Source organism: Schistocerca americana, chromosome 9, assembly GCF_021461395.2.
Source record: "Schistocerca americana isolate TAMUIC-IGC-003095 chromosome 9, iqSchAmer2.1, whole genome shotgun sequence".
Classification (NCBI taxonomy): Eukaryota; Metazoa; Arthropoda; class Insecta; order Orthoptera; family Acrididae; genus Schistocerca; species Schistocerca americana.
In genome coordinates this window covers 3876549-3893884 of record NC_060127.1, presented here as the reverse complement: position 1 = coordinate 3893884, position 17336 = coordinate 3876549, and the positions used below count along the sequence as shown (strand labels likewise).

General features: G+C 40.9%; 1 protein-coding gene across 1 annotated transcript in view; it reads right to left on the bottom strand.

Annotated features, from left to right (window-relative positions):
• The window catches only part of LOC124550893 (fibrous sheath CABYR-binding protein-like), a 114195-nt gene that overhangs the window by 13931 nt on the left and 82928 nt on the right, over positions 1-17336 (bottom strand). The window contains exons 13-14 of the mRNA XM_047125669.1: positions 15084-15178; positions 8129-8236 (exon numbers count right to left, since the gene is read on the bottom strand). Coding sequence (XP_046981625.1) covers positions 8129-8236; positions 15084-15178 — 203 coding nt within the window. The remainder of the gene's footprint in view (positions 1-8128; positions 8237-15083; positions 15179-17336) is intronic.

Here is a 17336-nt window from a genome sequence, read left to right as displayed (position 1 = left end):
TCTTGTGTAAATAGTAACACCACCACGTAATGTATAAGTAATAATTCATGCACCTTAAAAATGCCATTCTCTTCCTCATCCTCTTCTGCACTCTCTGTATCATCAAAAACCTCTTCCATCATGAGTAAGCCACTTATTTACCGATTGGATAGTACTCTCCGTGTCATTTCAAACAAAGTTCACAACCTACAATTCGCCCACGTGCTGGCGCTGGTGCGAATAAAGCGCTCTGCGCAAACGTTGGCGTGAAGATACATTATCCTCAAATATCCCTGAGAGAAAGATACTTCTCGCACCATCTGCGAACACAAGCCCGAGCTAAGATCCTAGGAAGCCCATACCACTGTTCAAAACCATCAGAACTGTGTCAAAGCGATGATACTCGACGAAAACACTGTAGCCAGTAAATTCTACGGGCCTGGCGATTTTCTGAAGTCCAGTGGCCCATAAATTTTAGGGGCTTGGCATGGAGTGTGTTAAGCAGAAAATGACTTCTTTCTTTATAGCAACAAGCAATGAAAATCAGATAAATCAGACATATTACGTTACTTTGGGAAGGAAATTCAAAAAATCGATACAGGAATGCCAGTAAGAACACAACATTCTGAAAAAGAAATATCACCGGTCATTTTCAAGATAATTCTGACTGGAAATGTGTGTGTCCACGAGCGAAGTTAAGAATTTCATCAGTGGCTAGTAAACAGAAACAGATGACTAAAATAGTTGACAGCAGACTGACTGACTGGTTGGTTGAGAGCGAGACTAATTCTCTATGAACAAGTAGGAGTGAGACTAAGGGAACAGGACTTGAATAGCATTCAACACGAGTTGCTGTGCAACAAATATGCTCATAAAAAGCAGTGGTACTGATTGTGCTTTTGAACTTTCATCCTCCCCTGACCAGAATGTTTGCTTACACTTATAGAGATATATAAAAAAAATAGCGAAAGAAAAGGGAGAGGAGTAGCAACCCCATAAAAAATTGAGTTCATCTAGCTCTGGATGGTAGCAACCATAAATGGCCTCTTCCTAGGACTGGCCTCTCCCTAGGACAACACATGAAGTCCAGCAAATAGTATGTCAGGTGAAAGAGGAATTTGACTTCCCAAGAGCAGAGGCAGTGACAGAGAGACCAAAATGTGTCACTGTGTCTGTACTCCACATTAGGGGAAGTGACCAAAGGTGTCTTGTGCCTCCACATCAGAAGCAGTCTGAATTCAACTTCTGGGAGTAAAAACCTCAGTCTTCAAACTACATGGACACTAGCCATCCAACAAATATTCCTTTTAGATCACAGAACAGACTGCACAATCCAAATGAGATTATCCCAAGGGGAACAAACACTCTCAACCGAGATTGACGTGAGCAAGCATCCAGAATCTGGGGGACTTGCCAGAAATGGCATAAAGGAAGAATAGGAGCTCTCAAGAACCAAGATTAAGATTAAGTGGATTTTCAAAATTGAGACCATAAACAGGTAGCAGATGGTATGAAAGCAGCAACGAGATAAAGCAATGCAAGAGACAAAATATAGCACAGTCAGATGGCTTTGTAGTTCTGAAAAGCAAACTAGGAGCTGAAGTGAAAAAGAAAAGATACATCCCTAGGTGCTTTTGTGTGGGGTTCATAGTAGACCAGATGTGGCATAACTGAAGTGAAGAGTAGGTCGCAACAGATGATCTCAAAGCTGACCATCTGGGCAAGGAACTAAACTCACACAACAGAAAACGGACACACAAAGAAAAATGACAAGAACAGGAAGGACCTAACAGAAGTACACAGTTTCTAGAAGGAGGTGGATGACACTCTGAAAATCATACTACAAAGACAAGGGAAGATTCTCTTGGGTGGCTATAATGCACACATTGAAAGGAAGAACCAATATAGGGGAATAGTTAATGAATAACCATCACTATAGAAGGCAAGGAAAAGCTGTGAAAGGGCAACTGAACTGTGACTTATTGGAATACGTTTCTGGGACAAACCACAAAAGAAAAAGACATGCACAATCACGGGGGCATTGCAGACTGACTAAGTAGCAGTCAGTCGGACATACACTAATTAGATCATTTACATGTTTATGATCTCTGCTTTCTAGTATGTGGAGGGCTCTACTGTATTGTCAATTGACTTGTTTTTCCAAAATCCATATTGATTCAGGTCCCATTGGCTCCCTATGTGACTATAGTCAGTCGGTGTCCTTGACTTAAGCAAAAGTGTGTGGTGTGTGTGTGTGTGTGTGTGTGTGTGAGAGAGAGAGAGAGAGAGAGAGAGAGAGAGAGAGAGAGAGAGAGAGTGTGTGTGTGTGTGTGTGTGTGTGTGTGTGCGCGCGCGAGCTTGAGGATTAGTGTTTGCTATTTTCCACACTGTGAATATTGTCCCCAGTCACAGGGCTTTGTTTAGGATGAGAAAGTTGGTAATGAGTAGTGCAACCTGCTATAGGACTTCTGTGTGGATGCTATTTGGCCCAGGGGCTTTTTTCCTCTTTAGTCTCATAACTGCTCCCGTGCAAAAGGACAAATGATCGTTTCTGTTCTGTAGTCAAGTTCTAGTACTGTCTGTAGGTTGGTGTGTGTCTGTAATCTGTGTTTAGATCATCATCAAGTAGGAGTTTTTGCAGTAAGTGTTCTTCAGTGCTCCTCTACCCACGTGTTCATGTGACATTATCTTGTTGCAGTGTTGGTATGATGAGTGGCGTTTTCATTTTTTCTGTTAAAATTTTGTAAGGTAGTCCCCTTATGTTTCCTGTACTTGTGTCTGCGTAAGTCATTTCTTTGCCTGGAAAATGGCAGTTCTATGTATGTTATTCACCTTTCTGTACATTTTGCCTGTCTCTGGCATAAAACAGGCAGAGAGAAATTAAGATCAAGGCAAAAATGAGGAAGGAACTGAAACATATTATGAACAGGAAGGCATGAAGCTGAACGTATGGAAGCACACTGAACTAAGGGGAAAGAAGGAAAGATAATGAAACACTGGAAGTGGAACAATGACTGTCAGGTAGCAGTAAAGAACCTCAAAAAATTCTGCAAAGATCAGGGCAACAAGAAAGATTCCGAAAAATAGGAGATGTTAATGGGAACAAGAAAGGAAGTGACATAAACAATAAGATGGACCAGAAGTCTGAAGATGAAGGAAAAAATGGACACGGTTGAGTAAAACTTTAAAAATGACACTAAAGACTTATTTGGAAAATTAAAAACGGATCTGAATGGATACAGGGGCAAAGTACAGTTTATAAGAGATAGGAAAGAGGAACTGGCCATTAGTGAGTACTGTCATGACGTGCTGAACCATGAACTGCCTGAAGATTAGCTGGAATTGGTGGACAGACAAAGAAAAGAGACATTAATGCCTTCCAACCAGGGATTAGGTCATTCAGGTCACAATCTAAAGAACCATAAGGTAATTGGAGAATATGTCATAGTAGCTGAGACAATAAAGTGGGTAGACAAAACAGTTGTACATAATGTGACTGAGGTAATCTGCCAGACTGGAAGACAAAGAAGTTAACAGACATATGGAAGCAAGGGGTTGTAGTGGCAATATTTACAGAGGAGGACAAGGGAGATGCAAACAACTATAAAGAATATTACTACCAGAGGCTGGATACAAGGTGCTGTTGAAACTCCTGAAGAGAGCAGAAGAACAGATAGGAAGTAAAGTTGGAGACAATCGAGCAGGATTTAAGAGGGACGAGGATGCACAGAACAAGAGCTTCACATTGAAACAACTGAGAGAACACAGGGCCTTTTTTTTTAAAGAGAGAGAGAGAGAGAGAGAGAGAGAGAGAGAGAGAGAGAGAGAGAGAGAGAGAGAGAGCACGCAGTAACCTTTGTGGACTTCACAAAGGTTTACTACTCCTTTGAGTGATACTTTCGGAATGATCTTGATTAACAGGGGACTAGATGGCACTACACGAGAGTTGCTAATGAAAATCCTAATGAACACAAAGGCAATGGTAAGATTCAGAGGAACATTATCAGAAGCAACAAAGCAATGGGGAAACTGGGGTGGAGAGCAATAAACAATTAAAACCAAAAATGCACATGGAGCACACAAAGAACAACAGGGCCCAAGTGGACTGCCTAGCCTTTGCAGATGACAGAGTAAGTGTAAGCGAGACAGAATGATGTAGAGTTCGTCAGCCCAATCAAGTTAGCATCAGAAGGGACTGGGTATCACCTAAAACAGGACTGTATACCAGTGGGGATTTGAAAACAAGGCACTGTGCAAAAAGGTGGACAGGTGTAAATACATGGGAGAAACCAGAGTAATGAGGGAGAAATAGAGGACAAAAAGGTTGAGCTCAGCCTTCTCTGTAGCCAGAGATATATATACAATAACAAGAATATATCTACACACTCAAAGACCAAACACTACACGACAATGGCTGACTAGGAAACAAATCAAACCTATATTTTAAGGAAAACAAAGTACAGTTGTGAGATAAGTCTGAGACATCAATCCCACATGAAAATTTGGGCCATAATTCAGATGTATGTAGTTATGAGCTTCTGAATGTACACCTTTAAAATTTCTCACACACCAGCTGTTTCTTGAATGCTCTGCCCCACTGCAACTGTCTAATGCTCGAGCATAAAGTACTGTACAGTGGAGTGTGCTGTTAAAGCAGGGAAAGAGGAGGGGAAAGCTGACACATCTGCCACATGTGTCTCAAAATCTTGTTCGAGAACACATTTTATCCTAAAAAAAAAGTTAAGTAATGTTAGCACAGTACATAGTACCGTATTTACTCGAATCTAAGCCGCACTCGAAACTAAGCCGCACCTGAAAAATGAGAGTCGAAATAAAAGAAAAAAAAAAAAAAAATTCCCGAATCTAAGCCGCACCTGAAATCTGAGACTCGAAATTCAAGGGGAGAAAAACGTTTTAGGCCGCACCTCCAAATCGAAACAAAGTTGGTCCATTGTAATATGAGACACAATTTAGGTCGAATGAATGACGATGCAGCTACAGTAGTTTGGTTCGAGTCATAACCTTAGCAGTTAAGCTTTACCAGGTAGCCATTGCTATGCGTCAGGCGCTCCGTCCGTATTTATATGGGTACACTTCCTTTTTCACGTGCTTCGTCTGGTTTGAATCGATTGCTTATTTTGCTTTGATCTGATAAGTGCCGTTTTCTTTGTTATAGGTGTTTACATCACTCTAAGCTGAAAATGCATTACTGTACTGTGTCATGCATTGTTTGTCGTATTCTGACAGTCCGTGTTTACGGCCTGTCGCCGCTCGCGGCATTGCTTGCTTTTGTGCGCTGCGCGCTACCACCGCTTACAATTAAAAAAGAGGAATCGTCTCATTAGCGACACAATGACAAGAGACTGCTATTTGTTGTTACTTACACTGCTGCTTTCTTTGATAATGATCAACAAGAACCAAATAATAGACTGCGCGTATGATAGAACATAGTTCTGAACGAGAGTTAGGCAAAAATTTTTCTCCGTTTGAAAATCTTTGCTGCTGTTTCTTTAGTACATCAAATTCTGCACAGAAATTAGAGTCATCTTAGATTTAAAAATCTAGTCAGTTGCCGTGCTTAATTTCTGACTGTATCACTATTAGGCATAAGAATAATACGAATATAAACATGAAACGATACGTATATTCTTCCGCGTTTGCTGTTGTCTCACTCTAGTTTCGTAGTTTATTAGGCAGACAGGATTTAAATGAGATAGCAGCAAACACGAAAGAATAAATGACAAAATGTTTATATTCGTATTATTCTTATGGTGAAGAGAATACTGCATGTGATTCACATTTCATCAGGTTCCTATTAGCAACCATCTCTTCTCACAGGTAGGAAAAAATTCAGAACGTAGAGTTGGCCATATTGACAAACATCCCAAACAGTCTTGCCAGTCAGATTTTCGTATTACATTGAAATTCTGCTACATTCGAAGATGAGCAATACAGAATTTGTATTTACTTCGTTGAATAATGTACGAAAATGCAGTGGTCGAAACTCGGGGTGGAGAATAAAGCTCGTCTTCCACCCCCCCCCCCCCCCCTTGTTCTTTTTTTACTGACGCAGAGGTTTTGGCGCCAGTATTTATCTTTGTGCCTACAAAGCATGCCTGTGCAGCGCTACATATATTCGAGGCAGAAGTTAGTTGTGGCGGCACCTACCAACATTTTTCAGAACTTCCGCTTGCTTTTCACTCGATTCTAAGCCGCAGGTGGTTTTTTGGATTACAAAAACCGGAAAAAAAGTGTGGCTTAGATTCGAGTAAATACGGTATGTCAACCTCATGACCATATACGTTCAACATTATTTAACAATATTCTCGTATTGATATTCTGCAGCTTAAAAGCAAAGTGCGTAAACTTTATGTCGTAAAGTCAGCCACAAACAACAGTAGGCCCAAAATGAACAGAAGTTTATTCTTCCTCCACATACAAGTGAACAACAGTTGAGAACATAGACACAAACATAGAAACAATCCAGGTACTGATACAAACAGTTGCTGTCAATAACTATGACCACAACACAAGACTGAGTGCCTGTTGCACAGAGGGCTCCAGCAGACGTCTCGGCAGATGTTGCGCTATGTGCACGAGTCGTATGGCCCACAACAAGCAGTCTCTCATGGCTGGGTTGCACAGATGCTGATGGTGAAATATTCAATGTTTACGATGCCAGCAGGTGCCGCGGCGCATATCTGAGTATTATCTACAGGGTGGATATTACAAAATGGGTTGGCAATATCTATCACCTTGCAAATCACGAGTAGCCATATTTACTCGTAAATGTTTGTAGCACGTCGGTCCACATATGTCAACACACGCCCGTCACATGGACTGCACAATTCCTGGGACTAAGCTATAGCTCGTGCTCAGTGCCCAAATCTGACATCTGCATACAAGTCTAGAAGTAGTATAAACATTCTACACTTGTTGGACCGTACTCTGTGGGTATGCTTGTCAGGTCGATGCACACCTTGTACTGATTACTGTTGGAACACCGGTTCGACCGTTACGCTGTATTTTTTTACATCGAAATAATGCCTTCGGCACCGACCGATACTCTGCTCTCAGTACCAGTGGCAATGTGCCTTCACTACTGATAGCACTTTTGAGCAGACATACTTATGCTGCAAAGAAACCAAACTTGTGACCCTCCAATTATCAGAAACTTGTTGACCTATAGATGCTTCTTAAAACCAGCTACTGTCTCTATTTTGAAAAAAAAAAAAAAGTGCTCTACTCATCGTGCAATGCACACAATACAGTGACATACTGTGATCCAGCACGGAAGGAGCACAGATGCAGCACATACAGGATGTTTTTTCTAACTTTTTTTTCAGGGCCATATGCCCTTTGCTGTATGACTATCTCCTAGTCTGACTGCAGGATCCCAGGCCCCACCAATGTGTTAACTCCCGTCACGGTCACTGAAACTGTCTTACTGCTGTCTTTATGGATTCTTTTATGATACGGTCTGAAGTCTGTATCGAAACCACCACTTTACAGTTGTCTGTGCCACATAGCCCTGAGAGATAATGCTCTGTAAATGCAAGACTTTCTTTCACACAGTAGTTTAAGATGTCACAAGTGCTTACAGGAATAGTATTCAATAGTATAAACAACATCATACGTGTATCACACTGCACTGGGATGTGACCCCACATAAGTGTACGCTGAGGTTGCCCTTCACACTACACAGTAGTTACAGTGCAGGAGAAAACTGCTTTAATCCAGAGTCCCTTTAGAATCTGGCAATTTTTTTCTGATAATGCACCACAACACAGAAGAGATGCAGCAGCCACTGTGTCTTTGTGTCCGCTCTTCTTTTCCTGTGGCTGTACCGTCAGACAGGGGCTAATGCTTGCGGAACTCGGGACAGAGTGGCAGCAGACATGCCACAGGCTACTGTCAGATGGGGAGGGCAGAATGGAAATAAAAGGCCCATCTTCACCCACCAGCAGTCATTTTATTGGTGCACCTGATGACAACACTTACCAAAACTGTGTGCTCATATGATACAAAAGATCCAGTCACATGTCTATAAATTTTTCTCTTACCATCAATGGTGTGAGAAAATGAAATCCTGGATTTTTACTTGCAAGGAGAGCTGACTATTTCAGGCTCCAGTAAGTACTATACTTGCCTTATTTTGCGGGGCCAGGGGCCTCGGAGAGAGTGCTCCACTGCCTTCAGAAGAGAGAGTGTCAGAAGAGGTACGTGAACAGGCTCCCGACAATTCTGGTGGCGACACCTGAAAGAACCCGCTAATTAGCACACAATTCTGCCCACAGCTTTTACACTACATTGTGTGGTCTTAACAGTACAGTCATGCAGACAGTGATTAATCAATAAAATAAAACAAGCACAATGATTACAGTATCAGAAATGTTTGTCCATGACAGTGACACTATGTCGATGACCACAGCCAGTCACACAAAATTATTAATGCGATCGCACTTATTGCTTATGTGGGCAGGGCACTACACATCTGGGACTCATCCATCATCCTTATTTGCTTCAAGTCTAACACAAAACTATATACTGTAAAATAAAATCTACAACCGAGGTCATTAGTGCCCATGTCATAATCGTAGAACACTAACCAGAAGAATAATTTCACTGTGACTACACATTAAGCCCAATCGATGGAGGGAAAGAGCTAAATATAAGGACTTCCTCTCGGAGGGAGGTCCTCGAAAAATGCCTTAGAGACAGCGGAGATTAAATGTTCGACGCCATATAGCTATGACGGTTAAGAAGTTAAATGCATTGACAGCTGCGAGTCATTCGCTACAATGGCTGATAACTCAGACAGCAAACATACACTACAAGGCAACAGGTTAAAAAAAGGACATTCAGTCAGGAAATGGCAAACCATCGAAGGCTGACAACAATGAGCATAAAGTGGTGGTGGATCACCATTTAACAAGTGGCAATGGCTAAAAAGACAGTGTCCAAACCTTTCCTAATTTTATCTACTAGCAGTCAGTCTGCTGATATTCGTTCGTTCTCTCTCTCTCTCTCTCTCTCTCTCTCTCTCTCTCAATCACCAGCTATGTAGATTCAACAAAGCACATAAATCTGTTATAGTTACACACATCCAAAACACAAGCCACGCAGTTCCAATAAATGGGTTCTACAGCAATTCCACATTATTCAAAAAGGAATACCATATCTCATTTTAAGGTGAGATTTTTTTCCAAATAAGTCATTTGAAAAATACAGGGTCTTCTTACATTCGTACATTACACTGCTGCTGCGGAGGTCATTTTTATGTTGTATAACAGATTAATACAGGGGCCATCTCATATTTGTAGATAAAGCTTGGCACTGAGGTCACATGCAGATTTATTTTTAGGGAGGTACAAGGGATACTCGCACTCAAACTGGATCAAGATTTCCCAATATGTCACAGCTCAGACCATTACGTAACATTTAATCATGCAGCACGAGTGAAAGTGAAACTATAAACTAGCCACAAACAGAGGTTTTAACTCAGCTTAAAAATTGACAATTTCATAAAACACGGGAGGAAATATCATTCAGTCCCACCGTTATACAAACTCTTAATCTATTTCAGCAAATTTCCAATAAGACTTTTCATACATCATTAACGTGTATCAATACATAAACATTTAGGCTGATTTTAAAGTATGGCTGAAGTCAAAAAGGAAAATGCTCTCCTCAGAAAATATTACTTGTCTCTTAATCCGGTACAATATTTTATTTGATTACTAGGAACTGTAATAATTTACCAAGAAGGTAGCAAATGAGCATTTCAATCACTGTTCACATTTTTGAATATCAAGTAAAAATGAAACCAACTTTTAATGAGTTTGAAAACAAGACTGAATCATTTAGATGAAACAAGAATGAGTTAATCAAGTTACAATGATAATTGTTTCTTCTTCTAACTGGTTTGTGTATCACTCTCCATGTTTTATACCTCCTGATGTAGCCTTGTCAAGTACTAATTTTATTAGTTTTGTTTATTAATAGAAACTTATGTAGGCATGCTGTTCCTATTTTGTGTTGATGTTTTTCCTGTTTACTCCATTTTTATTTATTTACTGTTCACTTTTTTACTTTTTGATTGCATTACCACCACACTGTCAAAGATGTTACTTACTGTATGTTTCTGCTTCAGTCTACACGTAATACTTCTCTTCCAATGTTGTTAGCAAACACTAACTTCTTCGGTGACAATACTCAGTAAATGTCTGAAGAGGGCCAAAAAACCGGTTAACACATTGTAGAACACTGTAGAACAAAATCAAACAGGTGCTTTTCATTTATTATAATGTTTTTCCACCAAGAACCGATGGAAGATTCTGTTAACATAGTTACTCAAGTATTGAATCAAAGAAATGAGGGCACATTTTATTTCGCTGTCACTTTTTCCCGATTTTGGTGTTTTTTCTAACAGCTTATTTTTCTTTCTCCCTTCTTCACTCTGAGATGAAAAGATTGGCCTCTAAGTGGGAGGTGTGGCAAGATACGTCAAAACCAGTCAGACACTGACAAAGGAGTGGGAAAGGTGACAGAGGTGGCAGCAGCACTCTATAAGAGGACAATAGAAGGATGCGACGCAGGCAGAGCGCCCCTGACAGTTACCGTATTTACTCGAACCTAAGCCGCACTTTTTTTCCGGTTTTTGTAATCCAAAAAACGGCCTGCGGCTTAGAATCGAGTGCAAAGTAAGTGGATGTTCTGAAAAATGTTGGTAGGTACCGCCACAACTAACTTCTGCCGTCAAATATATGTAGCGCTGAACAGGCATGCTGGCGCCAAAACCTCTGCGTCAATAAATAAATTTTTAAAAAATGTGGAAGATGAGCTTTTTTCACTGCCCCGAGTTTCGACTACTGTATTTTCATACATTATCCAACGAAGTAAGTACAAATTCTGTATTGTTCATCTTCGAATGTAGCAGCATTTCGTTGTACTACGAAAATCCGACTGGCAAGACTGTTTGGTATGTATGTCAATATGGCCAACTCTACGTTCTGAATTTTTTACTACCTGTGAGAAGAGATGGTTGCTAATAGGAACTTTTATGAATTGTGAATCACATCCAGTATTCTCTTCACCATAAGAATAATACGAATATAAACATTTTGCCATGTATTCTTTCGTGTTTGCTGCTATCTCATTTAAATCCTATCTGCCTAATAAACTACGAAATTAGAGTGAGACAACAGTAAACGCGGAAGAATATATGTATCATGTCATGTTTATATTCGTATTACTCTTACGCCTAATAGTGATACAGTCAGAAATAAAGCACGGCAATTGACTAGTTTCTTAAATCTAAGATGACTAATTTCTGTGCAGAATGTGACGTACTAAAGAGGCGTCTGCAAAGATTTTCAAACGGAGAAAAATTTTCACTAAACTCTCGTTCAGAACATCTACTATCATACGCAGTCTACTATTTGGTTCTTGTTGATATTATCAAACAAAGCAACAGTGTAAGTAACAACAAATAGCAGCCTCTTGCCATTGTTTCACTAATGAGACGATTCCTCTCTCTCTTTCTTTTTTTAATTTAATTGTAAGCGGCGGTAGCGTGCACAAAAGCTAGCCATGCCTCGAGCGGCGACAGGACGTAAACACTCATTATCAGAATGCGACAAACAATGCATGACACAGTACAGTACTGCATTTTCAGCTTAGAGTGACATAAACACCTATAACAAAGAGAACAGCACTTATCAGATCAAAGACAAATAAGCAATCGATTCAAACCAGACGAAGCACGTGAAAAAGGAAGAGTACCATTATAAATACGGACGGAGCGCCTGACGCATAGCAAGGGCTAACTGGTAAAGCTTAACTGCGAAGCTTACGACTTGAACCAAACTACTGTAGCTGTATCGTCATTCATTCGACCTAAATTGTGTCTCATATTACAATGGACCAACTTTGTTTCGATTTGGAGCTGCGGCCTAAAACTTTTCTCTCCCTTTGAATGTCGAGTCTCAAATTTCAGGTGTGGCTTAGATTCAGGAAATTTTTTTTCCCTTGATTTCGAGTCTCATTTTTCAGGTGCGCACGATCACATTCAAAACACATGGATACACAATGCCCAATGGAGCCTCTCATCTCCTTCATGTTATAGTGGGCAATGTCCCAGTTGCAGCGTAACTCCATATACCATTAGTGGGTGTCCTGAAGAGACACAGTCTGTGTGTGCCACAATTCTACAGATAAAATACACCCAAAAACTTTCAGACAAAAAGAAATCAAGCACCAAATGGTTAACAATAACAACAGTTATAAAGAATGTGTGTGTGTGGGGGGGGGGGGGGGGGGGGGGGAGGATGGGGGAGGGCGGGGGTGAAGGTGGAGCACGTTTTGTTTTACGACCAATTTCGGCATCCCTTTTTGTGAATTTTGGTGTTACTTTCTCATGGCTTATTTTTTAAGTACTGCACTGTCTGTTATTTAGTTTTGGCTTACTTTATTGTTTTTCAGTGTTAATTAAAATTTACCTACAAGTCACTAATATACACAGAATATTACTCAGCACTTTTTGCAGGGAATTCTGGGAGCATAACTACACTATTACTACCTAACATATGGAAAGCAGGGGTGGGGTGGGAGTTGGGGCAGGGATGGAGGTGGGCAACATACACTGAATTTTAACAGTATACCACACCATGTTTATACAAGGGCGATGTACTTGAGGACAATATTATGGAAATGGAAGAGGATGTAGATGAAGACGAAATGGGAGATAAGATACTGCGTGAAGAGTTTGACAGAGCACTGAAAGACCTGAGTCAAAACAAGGCCCCGGGAGTAGGCAACATTCCATTAGAACTACTGAGGGCCTTGGGAGAGCCAGTCAAGACAAAACTCTACCATCTGGTGAGCAAGATGTATGTGAGAAGCGAAATACCCTCAGACTTCAATAAGAATATAATAATTCCAATCCCAAAGAAAGCAGGTGTTGACAGATGTGAAAATTACCGAACTATCAGTTTAATAAGTCACAGCTGCAAAATACTAACGTGAATTCTTTACAGACGAATGGAAAAACTGGTAGAAGCGGACCTCGGGGAAGATCAGTTTGGATTCCGTAGAAATGTTGGAACACATGAGGCAATACTAACCTTACGACTTATCTTAGAAGAATGATTAAGAAAAGGCAAACCTACGTTTCTAGCATTTGTCGACTTAGAGAAAGCTTTTGACAATGTTGACTGGAATACTCTCTTTCAAATTCTGAAGGTGGCAGGGGTAAAATACAGGGAGTGAAAGGCTATTTACAATTTGTACAGAAACCAGATGGCAGTTATAAGAGTCGAGGGGCATGAAAGGGAAGCAGTGGTTGGGAAAGGAGTGAGACAGGGTTGTAGCCTCTCCCCGATGTTATTCAATCTGTATATTGAGCAAGCAGTAAAGGAAACAAAAGAAAAATTCGGAGTAGGTATTAAAATTCATGGAGAAGAAGTAAAAACTTTGAGGTTCGCCGATGACATTGTAATTCTGTCAGAGACAGCAAAGGACTTGGAAGAGCAGTTGAACGGAATGGACTGTGTCTTGAAAGGAGGATATAAGATGAACATCAACAAAAGCAAAACGAGGATAATGGAATGTAGTCTAATTAAGTCGGGTGATGCTACGGGAATTAGATTAGGAAATGAGACACTTAAAGTAGTAAAGGAGTTTTGCTATTTAGGGAGTAAAATAACTGATGATGGTCGAAGTAGAGAGGATATAAAATGAAGACTGGCAATGGCAAGGAAATCGTTTCTGAAGAAGAGAAATTTGTTAACATCGAGTATAGATTTAAGTGTCAGGAAGTCGTTTCTGAAAGTATTGGTATGGAGTGTAGCCATGCATGGAAGTGAAACATGGACGATAACTAGTTTGGACAAGAAGAGAATAGAAGCTTTCGAAATGTGGTGCTACAGAAGAATGCTGAAGATAAGGTGGGTAGATCACGTACCTAATGAGGAGGTATTGAATAGGATTGGGGAGGAGAGAAGTTTGTGGCACAACTTGACTAGAAGAAGGGATCGGTTGGTAGGACATGTTTTGAGGCATCAAGGGATCACAAATTTAGCATTGGAGGGCAGCGTGGTGGGTAAAAATCGTAGAGGGAGACCAAGAGATGAATACACTAAGCAGATTCAGAAGGATGTAGGTTGCAGTAAGTACTGGGAGATGAAGAAGCTTGCACAGGATAGAGTAGCATGGAGAGCTGCATCAAACCAGTCTCAGGACTGAAGACAACAACAACAACAACCACACCATGATGATGCAGAATGTAGTGTCTGCCACTGGAATTGGCTGGCCATTTCTGTGACATTTTCATGTATATTATATGAAGCTGTAAGGAAACAGATTGCTCTTCTTTCAATCTTTCTTATTTGCTCTACCCATCCTATCCGGTACAGATCCCAGACTGTCAAGCAATATTCAAGCATTGATCTGACAAGTTACATCTCTTGTGAGTGGATTACATATACAGAGGATTCTTCCAATGACTCCCAGTCTATCATCTGCCTTACGTGGTCATTATCTTTGGCGGCAATGTATATTAACGTCAGGCGTGGCCAACAACACTTTATGTTTCACTTTTAAAATTGCAAACTATGGCCATACCCTACTAATGTGCATTGTTATTGGCTCAGGGAGGCACATTATAGCACGGTCACTATGATTTCCACTCGAAACCCATTTGGCTACATCTGCCGAATGATGGTTACGCACGTGGTGCACGGTGAAAAAATATTTGTGTGCAGGCTCTATGATGTGCAGTACTGAAGCCCCACAAATAGAACTCTTTATATCAAATGGAAATTATTGTATAGTGGATCCATTTTGTAAACGGATCAGATCTGGGCTGAGTGCAACATTAACAGTTTCTAAACACAAAATGTTTAGAGAGGAAACAGCCTAAAAGTCCAAACAAATCAGCACCACCACCACCATCACAATGAAATGTGCACAAAAGCATTGCTTCCAATCTTTACCATTTCTGAAGCAGAACAGATCATTGAGCAATGTCACTCCATTATTTCCCTCAATATTGTTCTAGTTCAAAACTCTGAAGCACAAGACACAAAATAGACAGAATAACGTACCTCATTCTGTCCCGATGTGGTTGTATCACCATTATGCAGATGAGCAGGCTCTGGCTGGGCAACTGAAGTGTCATCAGATGCACTTGTGTCAACACCTACAAAAAATTTACACAAATCTGAGGTCAGCAAATATACTAGGGACAAAACCGATTTCTGAAAAGACGAAAATCTGACTTCATGGTTTTTAAATACATATTTATTCCATATTTCAGCACACAAACCAGCTAATAACAGACAGCAGGAGTTTTAACTGGTTATCTAGATCATGGAAAAAGAGTGAGGCAACCGCACACTCATAGTACAATGACGGGACAAAAGTCGTGGGATAGCGATATGCACACACACACAGATGGCAGTAGTGACACATGCACAAGGAAAAAAATAACACTTCACTGGCATAGCTGTCATTTGCACTCAGTTGATCCGTGTGGAAAGGTTTCTGATCTGATTATGGCTGCAAGACATGAATTAACAGCCTATGAGTGTGGAATAGTAGATGGAGCTAGACACATGGAACATTCCATTTTGGAAATAGTTAGGGAATTAAATATTCTAATATTTGTGTCAAGATCAGGCGCGGCTTTAAAATAACGACGGTCAACGTTTTTGGAACTGTTTGTATCGATAGATGTTTTCCGAACGGTTAGTAGTGTTTAGGCTGCGCCTTGGAATGTTCGTAAGCTGCATGTAGTAGCGGTTTGGGGGCGTGGCTTCTACATAGTATTGCTCTTTATGGGCGACCCGAAGGCTCAGAGCTTGCAGCCTAAGGGTGGCATACCAACCACCACACGTTTTTCACGGTCCACTATCTATGTAATAAAGGAATGTAGAGTGGCCGAAACTTCGCTATCCAATCTCTGTCTCTGCACATCTCTACTACGCTTTGATGCGTCATTAATCGATGTTTAGTATTATTGTTTTGATAATGTTTTACATAGTTGTTTTGTTTCCGCCATTGGCTATTTTATCTACATTTAGAATAAGTTTGCAAATATCCCGCCAGAGTGCACTACACTACAGTAACATACCAGTACTGCCATCTAGCGAGAGTTTCATAAGTGATTAGAGGACAAAGCGCGCGAAATTTGTCCCCTTTACTTTACTTTCCTTGCTTGCTGATGCTGACTGCTTTTGTTGATATTAGCAAGTTTCTTTTTCGGAGTGTATTTTGCGAGATTTTAGTGAGTTTTACTTGCTTGTGAATGTCTTGTCCATTATAATTATCCGGGCTGTTATGCCGTGGTCAGTTGACGAATTCTGTGTCGATTCCCAACGTTTCGTCTCCGACTGTGGGAGACATCTTCAAGGGGGTCCATAGCTCAATGGAAGGTCCAACACACCCACTGGCTTGCTACCGATTGCCGCTAAATTCCGTGTCCGCGCGCTTGATTGAATGGCATAGTGGTACAGCCGGAGGACATATTGGTCAGCTTCGATGTGGTATTGCTGTTTACCATGGTTCCACTTAATGATGTACTGGAACAGCTGGATCGAATTTTTCCTGCCGATATTTCAGAACTGTTTAAGTGTTATTTGATGACCACATACTTCAAGTGGAATGAACAGTTTTATGAGCAAACGGATGGCGTGGCTATGGGAAGCCCCCTAAGTCCCGTAATTGCAAACTTCTTTATGGAGAAATTCGAAGAACAGGCCTTAGGTACTGCCAGCAAGAAACCAAATGTATGGTTCCGATACGTGGATGACACGTTTGTGCTGTGGAGACATGGTAGGGAGGAACTAAGCCGGTTCCACGACCATCTGAACAGTATAAACTCGAGAATTCAGTTTACAATGGAGGAGGAGGTAGACGGCAAGTTACATTTCCTCGATGTGCTTGTTTTTAGAAACGAAAATGGTAGTTTGGGCCACTCAGTATACCGCAAACCCACGCACATGGACCGTTATTTGCACCGGGATTCGGACCACCACCCACTACAGAAGCGGGGTGCTATCAAGACGTTAGCGGACAGAGCTAGAAATATTTGTGAACCTGAGTTGCTCGACGCTGAGATGGAACATCTCCACAATGCACTAATGAAGAACGGATATTCGTCCGCCGAAATAAAACGTGCGTTGAGGCACCCATGCAGAAATCATACTGACGTACAGGCTACTGCAAAATCTAAGGTTTTCCTGCCATTTGTTAAAAATGTAACGGAAAGAATAGGGAGGATCTTGACGAAGCGGAATATTACCGTAATTTACAAGCCTACCAGGAAGATACAGGAATACCTTAAGCCTGCCAAGGAC